At 37.7% G+C, this 18,793-nt stretch overlaps 1 protein-coding gene across 3 annotated transcripts; it reads right to left on the minus strand.

Moving 5' to 3' along the window:
* Positions 1–682: 682 nt before the first annotated feature.
* Positions 683–10,661, minus strand: adrb3a (adrenoceptor beta 3a). 3 transcript variants are annotated; one of them, XM_077562222.1, is made up of 3 exons: positions 10,379–10,660; positions 8,991–10,298; positions 683–1,823 (listed from the first exon to the last, which is right to left on the minus strand). In XM_077562222.1, the coding sequence occupies exons 2-3, from the start codon at positions 10,286–10,288 to the stop codon at positions 1,541–1,543; spliced, it is 1,581 nt and encodes a 526-aa protein (XP_077418348.1). In that variant the 5' UTR covers positions 10,289–10,298; positions 10,379–10,660; the 3' UTR covers positions 683–1,540. The 3 variants fall into 3 exon arrangements, with proteins under 3 accessions (XP_077418348.1, XP_077418350.1, XP_077418349.1); XM_077562224.1 differs by having other exon boundaries at positions 683–1,608; positions 8,991–10,659; XM_077562223.1 differs by having other exon boundaries at positions 1,672–5,822; positions 8,991–10,661.
* Between the last annotated feature and the right edge of the window lie 8,132 nt (positions 10,662–18,793).

Here is an 18,793-nt window from a genome sequence, read left to right on the forward strand (position 1 = left end):
TGACAACCTACCTGTCGGTGGTGCAACATGTCACATGTTCACTCCCTCTATTTGTTGGCTTATAATTCTGCACTGACACTTTATAAAAGCAGGTTTCTTCAAGTTAAATTGAAAACTTTTTAAGACCATTTCCAAAAAAAAATACCCTTTTCACAGCCTTATTGGCAAAGAAAAACAACATTTGTGAATGTGTGTTAAATTATTTGTGTGCAATGTGTGCAGGATATAAGAATGCAATAACATAACAAAAACATTTAAGACCCAAAGATCAAATTCAAGACTTTTTAAGGTATTATTTTCAAATTCGTAAATTCAATGCTTTTAAAACCTTTGAAGACTCCGCGGGAACCCTGAAAAGTACAAAAAGTGAGCCCGGGTCTCCCTATAGCTACATCACTAACTAAAACATTAATAAACCACAATTTTAAATGAGAGATGCAAACAGTGAAGTCCTCATACCTCCATGCTGTTGGGAGAAAGTTTTTTGAAAGGAGTTGCTATCATCAGACAAAATCTCTGGAAGCGAAGGAAATGACCAAAATTACCCTGACATGGACGCTTGAAAACAAAATGACAGTCTTCCTGTGTCTTTTCGGGTATGGCATCTTGGGACTTTTTTCTTGGGACAGGAGATGGCCTGTGTGAGTTGTGGTGGGTTAACAAGGAGCACACATGCACCAAATCGTTTGTATTTCAATTTTTATTTCTCAGTGCAACACAACTATGGCGCCATCACACATATAAAATACACAAATGAGTTGGGGGGGCGGCAAGTGATGAGGTGGATGAATTTTGGCCGCACCATATATCATATGCTGTCGTTCAACAATCTTGGCAGGCTGGCAGTGTAGACTACAAGCTTTGAGGCTGAAAGACATTTTGTGGGGTATACTGAACTGGCATTGGTTTTGACCAAAAAGGTCACGAAAGGTCGCTTGACATGATCAGAATATCACTATGCACTTCAATGAAAATGAAATGCTCGATTCAGTGCATACTGTGTGCTGCTATGAATCTCACGAGACAGCCACGTCAGATGTTGTCCTTAAAAGGTATTTACTAATAGCCGCAATTGAGACATTTACGTGCAGCTTGTCATCTGTTACTGCAAATTGATGGGAAACTGCTGATGGGAATTAACTTGGTGTTCTGGATAGACAGACAGCAAATTCGAAAGGGATGATTTACTGTAGATGAGTTATTTTTCCATTTATTGTCAGGATCTTTATCCGATAACCAAATGATGAGTTCACAGTCTCACTAGAAAGAATGATGAGGACTGAAAATATCTAACAGAATTGATTTCACAGGACAGCAATTAATAATCCTAGACTGACTGTGAAAATAGTTTATTAAATTAGGGAGCATATTTTTCTAAAAATGTTGTGTGTCATAAATAGATCATTTATTGTGCAAATCCGTCAGTGTTTAGTTTCACGCTGCTGTCACAAATCCAAATATTGTCTTCTTGAGTCAGTCCCGCCATCTTAGTGCTGGAGCTCACTGTTAGCTGTGGAGGCTCCTCATTGGCTGCTGGGATTCACAGTAATGGCTTCAGTAGTATTGACGCTTGGCAGCACTCATCCTTCTTTTTCCTGCAATGTAAAGCTGGGGGGGCACAAAACACACCAAAAATTATGACTAAAAAGAAAATGCTTTTCTTGCTATTTCTGACCCTTGATCCCACAAACACTTGATTGAGGTTCTTTTGGATTTGTCCGCGGGACTGCCGAGGACATTTCACCCCGGGAGACCAATCATGGTGGAGTAGTGGTGAGGTGTTGTTTACTGAAAACTGGGTCCCATTTTGAATGTTAATTGTTCTGTGAAGGAGTGAAAGGAAAATGTTGTCGATGTGCACTCCACTTCTCCACTGAGGGATACTTTATCAACATTCATATACATTTTTAAACCCAGTGACAGTCATAAAATGTTTCACTGAAATGACCAAATTACTACAATAGCTAATTTGATCCATTATGTAGTTCGATGAGAGAAGTCAAACGCACAGGATATTTCCATCACATTGACAGTAACGTCATGACAAGCTCATTCATATTGCATATTCTTTCATATATATATATATATATATATATATATATATATATATATTTATATATGGGTATGAATTGCCTAGTACCTGGCGATTCAATTCGTATCACGATTCATAGGTCACGATTCGATTGGATGCCGATTAATCCCAATATGAATCTATAAATTGATTATTGCGATTAGTTTTTTTCTACTCAAATTTAGAAAATACTAATCAGTAAACTTGTACATGTACACTGTAAGATTTGTATGAAAATGTATTTATTTATCTGAAAATTCAGGCTTATAACTGAGCCACTGCATTTAACAAACAGGTTGTTGTTGTCTGTTTCATGTTTGAACAGCACTGAAATAAAATATTAAGTCTTAATGTTCCATTAATATAACATTCTTCCATGCTTAATGGGTGAATTCTAACCCTAAGTAAGACGTTTTGTTGAATATTCCCATAAAAAAAATTGATGTTTAAAAATTTGATTCGGCCGCATATCGAATCGATTCGAGAATTGCGCGCTATAATATCGCGATATACTGCCAAATCGATTTTTTCTAACACCCCTAATATATATATATATATATATATATATATATATATGGTTATAGTCAAACTGCTTTTCATCACATTTTAAAATTAAAGTAGTCCTCACAAATAAAATTACAACAATCCAATGTCATTTCACATTTCACAGAGTAAGACCACCATTTTGATGTAAGCTCGGAATTGCCTATACTTGTTGTGTCTGCGTGTATTGCTTCTGCTTATATTTAGAAAGTAGTTATTTAAAGGTTTATAATTACTGTAAAGTTGATGCTATTTTCCTGTGGCGTTTGTGTTAGCATAAAGCTAACTAAGTGTTTTGTTAAATACAATTGTTTTATGTTGAGTTTAAGAGTAAACCTCAATTAGGAGTGGCAATAAAGATCTTGAGGCAAGCATTTGGCCACTTTTTATTTATTTATTATTGTTCACTTTTTCCAAACTCCTCCATATTGTGAGGTTTGCTGCCACCAAAGCTGTTGTTCATAGCTCAATTTTTGCTTGTTTGTAACTCATTTTCAAATGTCTGATGTGATCAGGGGAGAAAAAAAGTTGTATAATAGATAACATATACTAGTTTGTGTTTTGAAATAAGGAAGTAAAAAAAGGCACATCAGACTTTTTAAGAATAGATTATTTCTTGGTATGTAGTCTGCCTTGTTTTGTTTTGGGGGTTTGAACAAAAATGACCGTAGTTGAATGTAACAGTGTAACTTGCTGGCTTGTGCTGTTCGTGCCTTGTATGGAATGTCAGTCGCAATCAGATAAAAGTGTACACCAATCGTTTTAATAGTCAAAGTAGCGTTAGCCTTCTTAGGGAGAAAAAACTGTTGGGAATACTGCCATTTCCCTCGTATTTTTCGGTTGCTAATGACAGCAAGTGTCCCCTGGTCCTGCATTCTCTTACGAAAAGTTCATCAGCTTTCCCCGACACAACATGGACACTGATGCTATCACGTCCTTCGTACATGTCTGGACAGGAAGACTGACACTCTTCTACACCGATAAGACAAAAGCAGATGGAAATAACTTGTTTTCAAAAGGGTTTTTACAACGGTTTACGACATTCTGTATTGCAGATGCCGTCAGCAACAACAGCGTTTATATGATTTCCCCTTTATGTTTCACAACAATGCTTTTAAATCACCATTCACTTTGTGGTTGTGTAGACCTTTAGTCCATTTTCATAGAGACGCGTTCAGGCGTAAAAACTGGCATATCTTGATTTTCGTGCCAGATGCCTAGTTTAACATGTTTGGGAGTTTCGCATGTCGCGCTGTGCCATGCTGGGCATTCCGGTGGGCTGAGCATTTGATGGCTGAAACTGAGAGTGGACTAAATGCAATTTGGGTGAATTATTTTTATTTTATTTTATTTTATTTTATTTTATTTTATTTTATTTTATTTTATTTTATTTTATTTTATTTTTAATTTTTTTATTTATTAATAATATTTTAATGCTGGGCATTATAATTATTATTATTATTATTATTATTATTATTATATACTTCAGACCCGCATTTTTTCTGCTGGGCATTTTATTTATTTTATCTTTTTACTCATTTTGACTCTTTTCCCACATAAGAACAACATGGATTTTTTTATTTATTATTTATTTGTTATAGTGGACGCCAGGATAGTATGGCTGAAACGTGTTGTAAACTTACCGAGCTTATATGTAACATTTTTAACATGAACGTCATGCAAATCAAATTGCGATTGTGATTGGTTCGCTAGGATCCAATCATGAAGCAGAAGTGTTGACATCATCCAAATGATGCGTTTTTATTGGTTTAGAGACGCAAATATGTCATGTCAATCAATCACCCTCCTTTGGCCGCAGCACAGCTAAGGGGGGGCGGGTTCACACAAGGACACAAATGATTGAGGTTTCAGCAGCAACGTATAAACATATGTATACTGGCATGTTGTTGTGATTTCACACATGTCCTGTTACTGCTAACCACGCCTTATTAACATAACCCACCCATTTTTCATCCGGCAGTATCTGGCCCGGGAATCAAACCTGCGTCATCTGCATGGGAGAGGGGGGTGGGGGGGAGGTGGGGGGGGGGAGCAGCATATACGCTGTTTTCTTTTTATGTCATTCTGACCCAAGATGAACTTTTCTCCTCGCCAAAGAATCTGATTCCACAACATTGGGAATTTGTTTGTTTTCTGCCAAAGTCAGGTTGCCAGTTCTCTGCATCTTCTCATAAAAACTGTCTGGATTTACATTCCTGTCTCAATATTGTAGATTTTAGCACTCAGCAAGGTTGCATTGAAAAGCAACTTATAGCTTTTTAAAACACAGAAAGTGCATGCTTTTCACCAACTTCAGATCAAACTGAGTACATTCCAACATAAGGGCATTTACAAAGTTAAATATATGATGATATGATCAAACTATGCCAATGTATCTAATATATTTAAGCAAGTGAAGTCAGGTTACGGTCATGTTCTTGGATAATGAGAGCATTTGATTCGAGCATATAATCAAGTCCAATTTATTTAGTCCTATAGGTTACAACGAGTTGTCTAAATCAAATGTAATTCATTTTGAATCATATAGCAAATGTGTGTGTTGCTCAACCTGTACAATGTGAACACAAAAGCACTTGTGTCTGTTGCATTGACTGAGGCTCACATCAGACGTGAAGTGTGGTAGAAAAAAGAACTGGACTGACTTACATTGTCTGTTTAAGTCTTTCTGGGTCACTTTACTTGAATCCAATCAGGAAATGGACTTGAGGTGAATATTTCCTTAGCCAACTTCCAATCATAATATTGGAATGCTGTTCATTTATACTTAATATCAAAATGATCCATTCCTTGACCACATTTTGAATTAATTAAAGTGAAGCATTTTTGAGCCGTGTCATTGTTTTTCATGTTTTGTCTATAATAATTTTGAGTGAACAGAACGTTATTAATCATCTGGAGCCTAGTAAATACTCACATAATCTCCAAGCTTCTTAACTCATTCACTGCCATTGACGGTTATAAACGTAAAAAAAGCATTACAATTTTTCTATTAGTTTAACTTTTTTTTCTACTTTTGTTAACAAGAGTATGAGGCCCTTGAGGTTTCCCTGACTTGTTGGAGTTTGGATGTCTCTGGGGTTGGTGAAGGTTAGTGGCCCGGTGGGTGGTGTCTGGTCGGTGCTGGGCTTCGCTTTTCTTTCTTTTCTTTGGTCCCCCTTCGGGTCTCCTGGCGGCCCCACGACTCTGGCTGGATTTTGAAGTGTTCGGTTTAGGTGAACGGTATGGGAATTCTTATTTATTTATTTTATTTTTTTCTCACGCACGCACGCACGCACACACACACACACACACACACACACACACACGCACGCACACACGCACGCACGCACACACGCACAAACACACATACAAAAAAAAAAAAAAAAAAGTAGAACAATGATGATGACATTTCAAATGATCAATACTGAGATCTCCCAAAAAGAAAAAAAAAAGAAAAAAAAAAAAAAAAGAGTATGAAAACCTATCAAAAAAAATATTGCACATTTAGAACAGATATAATATTTGTGGTTAATCGTGAGTTAACAATTAAAGTCATGCGATTAATTACAATAAAAAAACAAAAATAATCGCCTGACGCCCCTAATTTTTAATAATCATCTCGTCAGGCGATTACAATTTTTAATTGTTATTAATCACATGACTTCACTAGTTAACTCACGATTAATCGCAAATTTTATATCTGTTCTAAATGTACAATAAAGTTTTCATACTCTTGTTAACTAAAGTGGAAAAAAATAATAGAAATGGTTGAAATGAATTTTTGACGTTTATAGCCGTCAATGGCAGGTATAAATAATTTTGGACATGGAACATTTTGTCAATGTAAAAACTAATAAAATGGTTACCATTTGCAGTAAGTATTTCTTCTGTCTTGTGTCATGTGTCTTGTTCCAAATAAAAAACACAATTTGAAATGAATGATTTTAGGCTCATGTGTACATTTTGATTTTCTTAACATGACCGCATAATTATCATTATATGCATGCTGGATTGGATAAGCATTAGAGAGGCTGAGGCTTATCCAATCCATATAATCATACCAATGATTATGAAAAACGAATAAGAAACACTGAAATGCTGGTAATCCATGAACGACTACACTTGTCATTAGGATGGTGTACATGCCACAGACTGTGTGGGCTGTTGGCAATGTTGATAAGGGCTGCTGTGATATGCCTTCAAGCAACAAAGTAGCCAAGTATTAGGAGTCACCTCTTTGTGAAATGTAGCCCCTCAGCGCTTAAAGGATTGGGCTTTTTATTGGCTTGTTGTCAAGTCACAGCTGTGGATAGTTTGCTTTTGCTTTCCGCATCAGACAGAAAGCAAAGCGGTATGAATATAAGGAACGAGTATTTGAGGTTGATATTCATTCATTCGTTAAGCTCCCTTAAAATGACGTTTTCTTTTTTTATGATGCGTTTAGTGGCGTAAATCAACAGAGTAAATATTTAAAAAATTAAATATTGTAAAACTGAGTTACATAACAAAATATAGGTGGAGCAGCCAAATGTGTGTTGCCTTATATTTGAAAGACTTATGAAAAAGAATGGCCATTGAATGAATGACATGCTAAACATCTACACTATAAATCCTTGATAAGCACTTATAAATTACATAAAATAGTCAACTGTGGCTCAGTAGCTACTTCCACAATTTATTTTTGTTTTAACTCACTGATGTGGACTCACCAGAAGTTTCTATTAAGAATATAGGAGAGCCTTATCATACAATGTAAAAAATGAATGAGTTACTAAGGCAAAAACGGCATACTGTAGCTACAGTACATGTTTGAGTGTTACTGTATGATCTAATAACCCATAGCAGGTTATTATGGATTTATATAATGTTAAGGTAGTTAATAACCTATTTATAAACCCTTAATAAGCAACCTGTTGTTATAAGTGGTAGCAGCATTATTTATTCATATTGTCAACATGACTGTGTACTAAAGTTGATGAAATACTGATTCAAAACTGAACACAAACATTATTTATTAAGTTGAAATTCATTTCTATTGGCAATCCTACTTTTCGTTGATTAAAAACTCTTCTGTAGTCTGCTTGCGGCTGCACTTTGGTGTGACATTGAGACAAATGTTATGCAGTTCCAACTTGAGTATAAAACTGCCTGGTAAACAGCCTGCATGGTTAATTGGACAGAGTGTTCTGTGCATATATGATAAAGATTTATCTGATGTGTTGGGTGTTGGGCACGGTCCTTAGAGGCCCCCACGACTGGCGAAGAGCCATGCTAATATTTGCTGATATGTGCCACAAATCTCTCAATGTGTCAGCCATACAAGGGCACTAAATCCAACAGCCATAATTCACACTCCATATAATAATACAGAACACAAAAAGCTCCATTAATAATATTGTATTTTCGAATCAACTCTGGAAATGAATTACACACTTAGTAATAATAATAATAGTAATAATAACTGATACAGTTGCAGTCATTTTGTATTTAAATTAAAGTATTAAGTTCCGGCTTCATTTTGTAATGCTGAAACAGCAAACTGCTTCAGATGATTTATTTTTCTGTACTGTTCTGCTGACAGCACTGCAGAAAGCCTAATATGGAAATTTGACTTCACAGTATGCAATGCAGTGAAGTTTTAAAAGAATTATATACAGTACATGAGAGTTGTCTACTGTAAGTAATGTATTAATTGAACTAAACTTCGTTATGCCATAATAATAGTTAATAAAAAGTTCAAATCACAACTCAAAACTTAATTATAGAATTTTCCAATTAACCTTATTGTGTTTCATCTTCTTCAACTTGGAACGATTATTTTACTTTATTATATTTATCATTGTTATGCTTTGTTCATTTTCGAGTGCCCCAGAAAGACTCCTAAAAATAAATTGTATTATTGATAACAGATTTATAAAGCGTCACCCTCTTAAAATAATTGCCTAAGTCTTTTTTTGGGGGCGGGGGCTAAATCATCTCGCCATGATTTGTATTTACTAAAAAATCTGAAAAAATAACTTGGAAGGTGTCGATATATTGGATACTTTTTTTCTCCATCATTTTGTTGAGTTATAATCAAACAGCATCTTTCGCAAATAGCACAGGATTCTTTATCTGCAATAGGATGTCAAAATGTGATAAAGGTGACTTGTTCCTCTTTTGTCAATGCTAATCTGTCACGACAGCCCACTAATGCTACACGCAACTCTGTTGAGGAAGACCAGTGTTGGATGAGGACATCGGTGCAGATGTTCATCCTCCCAACATTAGCCAAATGTTTGCATGTAGAAACAAGCAATATGCAAAAATCAAGTTAGCACACATGCCAACTCTTTGGAGTAAAGTGAAGATAAAAAGTGAATAAAAGCCCACTTACAATATGGCTTCTGGTTGTGATAAGTTGTTGTTGAACTGAGCGCTGCCGTTGGACTGGAGCGGAACCGGGGAAGCCTCTTCGCTCTTGTTCCCTTGAGTGCTAGCCAAGCTACTACCAGTTGGAGTTTTTTGGAAAGAACCAGCCAGGCCCGACTCAGCCCGCCATTGAAAACAGGAGCAGCGAGTCTGCACTTCCTTATAGAATGTGTTGAGCCACAGCGTGGACAGCCACGGACAACCCAGGAGGTTCTTGAAGGCAGCGCGGAACTCCGGGCTCCGGCAGTAGATGATGGGATTGAGGCCAGAGTTGACGTATCCCAGCCAGTTTAAGAGTCTGAAGATCCTCTCCGGCGGAACGTTGCGGTCAAAAGCGTTGATGATGTTGGCGACGAAAAACGGCAGCCAGCACACCGTAAACGTCCCCATGATGATACCCAACGTTTTTAGAGCTTTGTGTTCTTTAACGAGCAATAACCGGGATGGTCTTCGCTTGACGCCCTTGCGCCCCATAGCGCTGTTTGCACCTTGACTTATGCACACCGGCTGGAGGGCCGGATTGTTCATGTCGGGCTCAACTCGCATTTGCATCGTTGAGCACTCATGCTTAAAACGCATTCTGTTTTTATCGATTAACTGCACCTGCCGTCTTGCTATTAGGAAGACCTTTGAATACACAAAGATCATTATAAAGAGAGGAATGTAAAAAGAAACTATGGATGATACGATAGCATAAGCCCGGTTGGTGACAAAGTCGCAGCAAGCCGGGTCATCGTAGCACATTCTGGCTTCATAGTCGTTGTCTGCGCGCCAGTAGCCTTTCATAATTGGCACGAAAGAGATTAAAGCGGAAACGAGCCACACCAAACAAACGATTGCCCTGGCGCGCCATTTTGACAGTAAAACCTGGTGCCGGAGCGGCCTGGTAATCGCTATGTAGCGGTCCACCGCTATCACACAGAGCGTCTCGATGCTCGCTGTCACACACAAGACGTCCACCGAAGTCCAGAAGTCGCACGAGGTTTGGTCGAGCTGCCAGTTGCCCGTCAGCACGATGGTAGCCCCCAGGGGCACCACCAGGACGCCCATGATGAGGTCGGCGCACGCCAGTGACATGATGAAGATGTTTGTCGTCGTCTGGAGCTGGGAAGTGGAAGTTACAGCGATGATGACCAGCAGGTTGCCCACCACGATGATGATGATGACGGCGACCAACACGAGGAGGATCCAGGATCCCGCAGCGGGGTGGTAGGGGGCCGTGTTGTTCCTCAAAGCAGCTGATGCGCTCAGGTTGCCGTCCATTATTTACCAGCTACACGTTTTGCACACCGACATTTTTTAAAGTCATAAATATGGTAACTGCTTGCACAAAAAAAAAGCAGATGTTCTTACATTTGTCGCCTCAGGAGGATTGTTCGGCCGCACTCAAACTTCAGCCCGGGCTTCCCATGCTCCCATAAACAAGGACCTCTTAATGGAGTCAACATGTTCTGAGCAAAAAATACATTTCCCTCAAAGCTGAAAGAATAAAAGTTCACAGAGTTGGTAAAAGTCCAAATGTTGATTGACAAAAGTCAGATCAGAACAGCCATCACAGACCGCAACTGCCATCGAGAACAGTAGCACTATGGCAAGAAGTGCATCAGCGTGAGAGCCCACCTTTTTCTTCTGCTCTCGTTCACTCCCTCCCTCGCTCTCTCCCTCTCAGCTGTCTATGATTGCATTGGCCGAGGGGAGGAGTTGAAGGGTGTGAGCGCTGTCCAGTGTGCAGAAACCAAACATGCAACTCAATCATCAAGATACACACATACTGCGTAGAAGCAACAAAACCGTGGTTTTGCATGTGCTTTAATTCTTTATTTCTTATTGTCTTGTATGAACTGGACGTCAAATATTCCACATTCCGCGTGTGAAATCGTGAACTCATGAGAGAACTTAGAGAAGGAACAAGTTAGACGAGTGTGGCAGTTCTGACTTTTTGGGGGAGGTTTTAGTATCTTAACTTGTATGTAACTAATTTCTGTCTTGTTGGGCTAAATTACAATGAATTTGAAAACAATCATTAACTTGTTTCATATGTAAGGTCAAATTTTGTCAACAGATGTTTTGTTAAAAAGTGCTGATTCACAGAGCAATGGCTAATTATAATTGGGGGGGGGGGGGGGCACGTTTCCAAATCCTACCACTATGTTAGGTTTATATAACAAGGTAGAAATTGTATTACAGAATGGAAATTCTATTGCAGAACGTAAATGCAGATTTATGTATTCAATTTACATCCATGAAATGTACTTAAATGTACACAGCACAGAAATGCGCACATACAGTACACACTTCTGGATCATTTTGAAGTGTGTCAACGTATAAAAATAAAAATAAAAATAAAAATAAAAATAAAAATAAAAATAAAAATAAAAATAAAAATAAAAATAAAAATAAAAATAAAAATAAAAATAAAAATAAAAATAAAAATAAAAATAAAAATAAAAATAAAAATAAAAATAAAATACTGTGATTAGCTGGCAACCAGTTCAGGGTGTACCCCGCCTGCTGCCCAAAGCCAACTGGGATAGGCTCCAGCACCCCCCGCAACCCTTGTGAGGACAAGCGGTTAAGAAAATGGATGGATGGATAAAATAAAATAAAATAAAATAAAATAAAATAAAATAAAATAAAATAAAATAAAATAAATTTATTAAATTTAAGTTTCTTTATTTTTCAATTGAAAACAATAAACCTCTGCATCCCTCTCGACCAATATACAGTTGGATCCACGAATATTTTTTTTTAATGATGGCCTCCTTCACTTGCAGCGAGCTCTCCTTGGACTTCATTTAGTTCACTTCAAACAGTTGACAAAGCAACTCCGGACTTTTATCTGTTTCAAATGCCTTGAAGTAACAAAGATATAGACTGCTATATGTCTATAAACCTTTAATGAATCAAATGTCCAACTACTGGTACTTTTGAGCCCCTCACAATGGAGGTTCTTAACAATAAAATGGATGTAAATTATATACGATAAAGGCCATATTTCCATAAAACCTTTTAAATTTAAGCTGAAAGTCTATTCACGTTTTTACTTTCAAATTCATAGTTTATAATGATATAGAAAGGCAAGATGGTAAAAGCCTTGGCATTGTCGAAATATTTCTGGATTTAACTGTACTTATAATTGGATTTTTTTTTTTTTTCAATCATCCAACATATCTCTAAAATGTGTACAATATTTTCCCAACTAAAGCAAATCACATGAAATGCACAACTGATTTCTGTTTACAAAGTTGCTAATGTTGCGTGTTAAACGTGGTCGCCACTCTACACTTGTTAACCTATTAAGCGTATCTGTCACATGACAGTGTCAACAGTGTGACAAGCTTTTCCACGGCCAGCCTGCGTTCAGACTCTTGACTATTAATTTAGACTGGGGAGATATTCTGTTGGGTGGTTCACTTTTATTGCAACGTGGTGACACCATTTGCAGATGTAGTAAAAGCTGGAGAAGAAAATGCCGTTTTTGAATAGTCACAAGTTACCGTGATGGGTATGCTGCATGCTACTATGGCTCGGAAAGAAATACAATAATGACCTAGATCTCTAGAGAAGTTACAGTAGTATGTGACATGTTATGATGCTACTAAATTAATAATTAAATGGGGGGGGGGGGGGGGGTTGATAAAGGATTTGTGTATGTGTGTGCGTGTGTGCATGTGAAAAAAAATCCATTGTAAAATTCTTAATTGAAATAATGTCTAGACAAAAACGAAACTGTTACTTTTCTGCAATGCCAATGCCAATCACCCACCCCAAAAAAATTGGGAACATTTGGGCATGAATAATCAATTGTTTTTACTATAGTGCATATAGCGTAAAAAATGTCTTATTTTACATTCAGCTCGATTCAGGTAAGAGCAAATGCCGTTTACTATTTGTCGGTGTAGATTGTCAATCTTTAGTTAATGCAACTGTACTCAACAATTAACTGCCACATCTAGGCAAGATAGATTGTTCTTGATAAAACGCTGTGATTATATTTTATTGTCCCACTAATTTCTGAAAACAATGCTTTTAGGACCTCACTCTGGCCGCAAACCTCACCAATGTAAAAAAAAAAAGAAAAAAAAGAGCTGTTGGTTATAATAAAAACAAAGATCATGTAGAAATGTCCACAGATACTTTAAAGTATATTTCAATTCAGCTCTTATTGAGTACACGCCACAAGACTTAATTAGCCTTAGAGGAAAAAAAGTTACATGCATCTACTGAAAGTGTTCCGTCTATTTTTTTTTACAGATTCGTGCTGCTCGCAATAGTAACGCCAGAGCTGCGTGCTCCTCGCGCTTGTCAGCCATGTGAAAGTACAAGAAAACTTGATAGCATCAATTCTATGTCTGCCTTGTTGAGTTGGAGATCTGACTTCAGGAAGAGGGTTGATTAAAATTCTGACTTCTGAGTACCTTAAACGCATCAGTAGTTGTAGCAGATGGGGGAGAGGAACATTTGTTTTACCGGAGATTTTTGCTGTGGGAAGGATCGTGGTCTTTATTAAACTGAGTGGAACGTGCCCCCCCCCCCAAAAGCCTGCCATGAAACTTGAGATATTCATCTTGCGGGAGTGCAAAGCTGCCTTAGTCACCCAGCAGCTCCTTCTTTGGTTAGCAGCACTTTAGATTGTTCTTTGTTTTCCCCCCACAAAGGCGTTGACTGTTTTCAGTCATGTTTTGATATTTGACCCCAGTATCTCAGTCAATCTTTGTGGTTTGCCCATTGACAATCAATTAATTGGCCTCCTTGGGGTGCTCACAATGCTGACAAGCAACATGTACCTACGAATACCAATAACCTCAGCAAAAGATCAATTAAATCCAGATGATCCACCGATTAGTCATTTCAGGTTGTCCGGTTCCCTTAATTCACCATAAATCTTCTACATCTCATTGAGACATATAGGTCAATTGAGTGCTTTCAGTGACTGTGTCCTAGTGCACAAAGTAAAACGCTAAAGGCAATGCACAGTCACCTCAGGGGTCAAATGCTCAAGTTAAAAGCAGAAATGACGTTGCCTGTGCGGCGCGGTTTTAATCGGGTTGTCCAATTGAGAATAATGACCCTGTATTCGATAGTAACTGTGTCCGCTCGCTGCTCACGCATATAAACGGGTTATGCCGTATGATTCAGAAACCGGAATTTGAACCCTATGAAGCCAAACATATCATATTAATAAATACAAGACATTTTGAGCTCTCTATTTGATGAGTATAATATATTTTCTCCCATTAAAACCCTGACGTATATGATCTGACACATGCATTGCACTGATATTCCATTAGAGGGCAGTATCACCCAGCCAATGGCTTTTGCAGCGATCTTGCAACATCGCCCCCCAATGGACTCTTTGCACAGCTCGGCTGAATTGAACACCACTCCTTTATTTCCTGCCTTTCATGATTGGACAAACTGATTAATCCAGGTGTGTCTGGTCATTGTCGTCGTGGTTACTGAGGTCAGACGCACCTGGATTAATCAGATTGTCCACTCATGAAAGACAGGAAATGAAGGAGTGGTATTGAGTTCAGGAAGTAGTGGATTTGTGAAAAGAGCCCATTGAGAAAGGAAAGACACCTTTCTTACTTTCTTACTTATTAATTGGAGGGAAATGTTCATTCATATTTTTGGAAATAACATGTTTGTCTGTTTATTGTTATATTTTTGACAGTTATAAATGTACAAATTTAAGGCATTGTAACTGGGTGTATCAAATATGACACACATCAAAAGTCATAAGTGTAAGTTGATTTAAAAAAAAAAAGTTTGTTCAAAAGGACCAATAAATACTCTATTTACAAGGAATCTGAATTTTCTCTCATATATTTCATGGTTCGGGCTTTATTGTCTGCATGTAAACGTAGTCATTGACAGGTTACGGAAATGTTTGCATCATTTTGACTGTCACATTTGGTGAAGTGATCATTGGGAACTGTAATCTTTCTGGGAAGGAAACCCTATTTATAGTGTGGCATGAGAATTGGCCAATTCTGCGCTGTCATTGAGCTTTAACAAGCTTATCACACTCCCCCATTCACAACATTTTGCCCTGGGAATGTTTGGTTCTTTTTCATGGAAACCTGAGAGACAATTTGTTGTATTCATCTGCCATTAAAAATACACTTCCTGATATTTATCTTCCATGGCAAAATAGGCTTTTCAATTTGCTGTAAAATTCATTTGTTCTTTGCTGAAGATCCCATGTTTGGAATAAGGCCTCACATTCATTCTGCCATCACCTGACAAAGATACAATTTTAGGGGAATTAACATTCTCACAATCATTAGCTTGAATGTCAAATACAGACAAAACTGACGATGAAAGATTGACTGTGGTTTCGTCAGGGCTTCAAATTCATTAAATCGGTTACGTTGAACATTTGGTTGGGATTCTTCAGAGCACACCCTTGTGTCTGTATATTAGATGTTTACAAATTCCTTCTGTGAGTGTTTGGAGATCTCAGAAGACAGGAAGCTGTCCATTAAAGAGTGGAAGCTGGTCAAGACTGCAAGCAAGAGGATGGCGCAACTTCAAGTGTGGATCACTGCGGGAGCTCAGACTGCGCTGATATGTGTGGCGGATGTCATCATATTTCATTCATAAATATGACAACAGCGTGCATCAACGATCAGAGTGGGAGGCGGTCTCCAAGCGTTTACTTAATCGCGGCGATCTGTGCTGGCTCCGGGGAAACTTTACATCATCCACCGCTTGCGGTTCCCAAACGTACTTTGCACGCTAAAGATTGTGTGAGCCTCTCCTAATAATAATAATAATAATATAATCCTAATACTGGACACCAATTACCACATTTTGAGTTCAATTAAATGTGTCGGACAAACATCTTCAGTCTGGAAAGTGGAAAAATACACAGTAAGAATCCGTCGTATGAACACCATTCATAATTATTATATTATTATTATTATTATTATTATATTATATTATATTACTGATGTTTCCAGAGAATTCTAAAGGAACTCAATGTTATTCGATACTATTCAAAGAGATCCTTCTGCTTCTAACATAAGAGCAGAACAGATCAACATTCCTATAAAGTACAGATTTAGACTGGATTTGCGTGTAATGAGAAAGGGTATGAATAATTTGATGAACAAAACAGCTTTTGCAACTTCCTTGATTCATTGGTAGTCAAAAGATAAGCATTCATAAATAGATTTTTTAAGTAGTTTTAACTCAAAATGTGGGAAGGCTATGAATAATCTTGCACATTGTTAGAAACATTGTCATCTTGTGACTTCATACACTTTTCATCTGAATGGAAACATATGCTGAGGCTTCCTGGGGTCTTTTTGGAGGGTTACGGACAAAACATTTAAATCACCAATAAATGTCCCACCGCACACTCTCGGGAGAACAATGTCCAGCTATTTTGGGGGCTGTTCTAAATCTTTCATTCTGAAACGCCAGAGGACTTTTATGTCTCAAGCTCCTCTTCTCAGAGAAGTGGGAAAAAAATGATGAAAGTTGTTTTGCTTTTTACCATAATTAATTTGCCTTGTCCTTTGCTTTGCATGTAATCTTGAGGGCATTGCAACAGAAAATTACAGCAATTCTCTTCCATACCAATTGTCTGACATGTTCAATCTACCCATTTTAGACAGTTTGTTCTCACTAGGCCGTTAAGGTTACAGGTGAACGGGATTCTATCCCAGCTCACTTTGAGCCAGCTTGATTGCTGGTCAAGCGCAGAGCACTTCAAACTGATGCACAATTTGGAGCAGGGCTCACCAACATGGTGCCCATGTGGCTCCCTATAGGATATGGCCTGCAGGCTTGTTAAAAAAAAAAGAAAAAAAAAAGCTTAGTAGTGATTGGCCCTTGTCACACACGGCTGCTCACACGCGGACAAACACATTGCGCCCTTCGATCTTTTGCTTGCCACTCCAGCGTGTCTGTTTCTGTTGAGAGATGAGAGGAGATGACTTACCCTAACCCAAAAACCCTAACCCTGTTCACTCCCACAATGGCACGGTTCAACTTGTGGCAAGCTACAAAAAGAGAAAGAAAAACTCCACCCATGCACACAGCTAGAATACACCAATCCGACGTTGGGAGTTGAGAAGTGTCCGGGTGTCACCACATAAATCATCGTCATAGCAGTTGGCGCAGAATCTGGGGGGCATTTTCGTCAGATTCAACATGTTGGGTCAGCGTAGGACCGTCATAACATTTGATTACTCTGATTGGCTTTTAGCAAGTGAATCAGCTCGGGGCAAGAACTAGAAATTTTACTACATTTTGTATATTATCACCCTTTGCATTTGGATATATATATATATGTGTGTCCAAACTTCAGCCATTTGCGGCCCACCATTCATTTTTCAGCTGCCCGCGACATAACAAAAAAAAAGAAGCTAAAATCGGGAGGAGGCAGAGTGTACGGAAATGAGGGTGTCAAAAAATAGGTACCGCTATTACTACAAAAACGGTTTATATATTGTTTTTTGATTGCGACTAAAATGACGAAATTTCTCTTCAAAACACGGATGAATAAAGATAATTATATTTTAGAAGGAAAAACAGATTCTTCCACTTTTTGCTCTTTGTCAAGATCCATTTTATGAAGAGATCACATTAATGACCCTCAAGTAATGGTTTTAAAAATCAGCTTACTACAGTTTGCTCTTGTTTTGGTTCTGATTAGGAGTGTGAATTGCCTAGTACCTGGCGATTCAATTCGGATCACGATTCGATTCGATGCCGATTAATTCCGATGCAAATCTATGAATTGATTACTGCGATTTGTTTTGTTTTACTCAAATTTTGAAAATACTAATCAGTAAACTTGTACATGTACACTGTAAGATTTGCATGAAAATGTATTTATTCAACTGAAAATTCAGGCTTATAACTGAGACGCTGCATTTAACAAACAGGTTGCAGTCTGTTTAATGTTTGAACAGCACTGAAATAAAATATTAAGGCTTAATGTTCCATTAATATAACATTCTTCCATGCTTAATGTGTGTATTGTAACCCTAAGTAAGACGTTTTGTTGAATATTCCCATAAAAAATTGATGTTTAAAAATCGATTCGGCCGCATATCGAGTCGATTTGAGAATTGCGCGCTGTAATATCGCGATATATTGCCGAATCGATTTTTTCTAACACCCCTAGTTCTGATTGTGGAGATCGGTTTTGGCTGGTGTTCAGTGCAGTGGTGGATCTAGTCTAGTGGGATATAAGGCTGATGGCCACCCCCAAAATCTTAAAAATTTCTCAACTATTTGCCTTATCACCTTTAACAGAACGCTATTTTGCATTTATTTAATTAACTAGAAAATAAGACATATAATTGCTTACTTGGTTAACTCATTTGCTTCCAAAAACATTCTATTTAAAATATTGCCTTCGTCCCAAAAACATATTTATACGTTTTTTAAATTTATGTTTTTTTTTTTATGCTAGAGCATTCAGAAGGCTTTGATGCAGCCTCTGACCTGAAGACGTCACTTAAAGCAATGGTAGTTGTTACGAAAAACCGCGAGCAGGTGGCAGCAGAGTATAAGAGATCAACCAGGACCATGTTGCAAAAAAGCTGTTTTCCTTAGTGTTTTCAACAGATTTGTGAATAATGATGAAACTTAGCTATATTCTAATGCTAGTTGCTGCAAAACGGAAACAGATACAAATATACTTTTTTCCTAATGAAAGAAGAGACTCTAATCTTTCTTTTGGTAGATTCCATGTTTTTATAGCAATAGAACACAACATTCTGTGAGCCCTGCAAAATCAGTCTA

This window comes from Vanacampus margaritifer, chromosome 3 (assembly GCF_051991255.1).
Source record: "Vanacampus margaritifer isolate UIUO_Vmar chromosome 3, RoL_Vmar_1.0, whole genome shotgun sequence".
NCBI classification, from domain to species: domain Eukaryota; kingdom Metazoa; phylum Chordata; class Actinopteri; order Syngnathiformes; family Syngnathidae; genus Vanacampus; species Vanacampus margaritifer.

Bases quoted from the DNA above. Each gene is read 5' to 3' on its own strand.
- adrb3a (XM_077562222.1), bottom strand. From the start codon at position 10,288: ATGGACGGCAACCTGAGCGCATCAGCTGCTTTGAGGAACAACACGGCC. The intron at 1,824-8,990 runs GTAAGTGGGCTT...ACTCCTTCACAG, and splicing joins TCACAACCAGAAGCCATATT to AACAATTAACATTCAAAATG.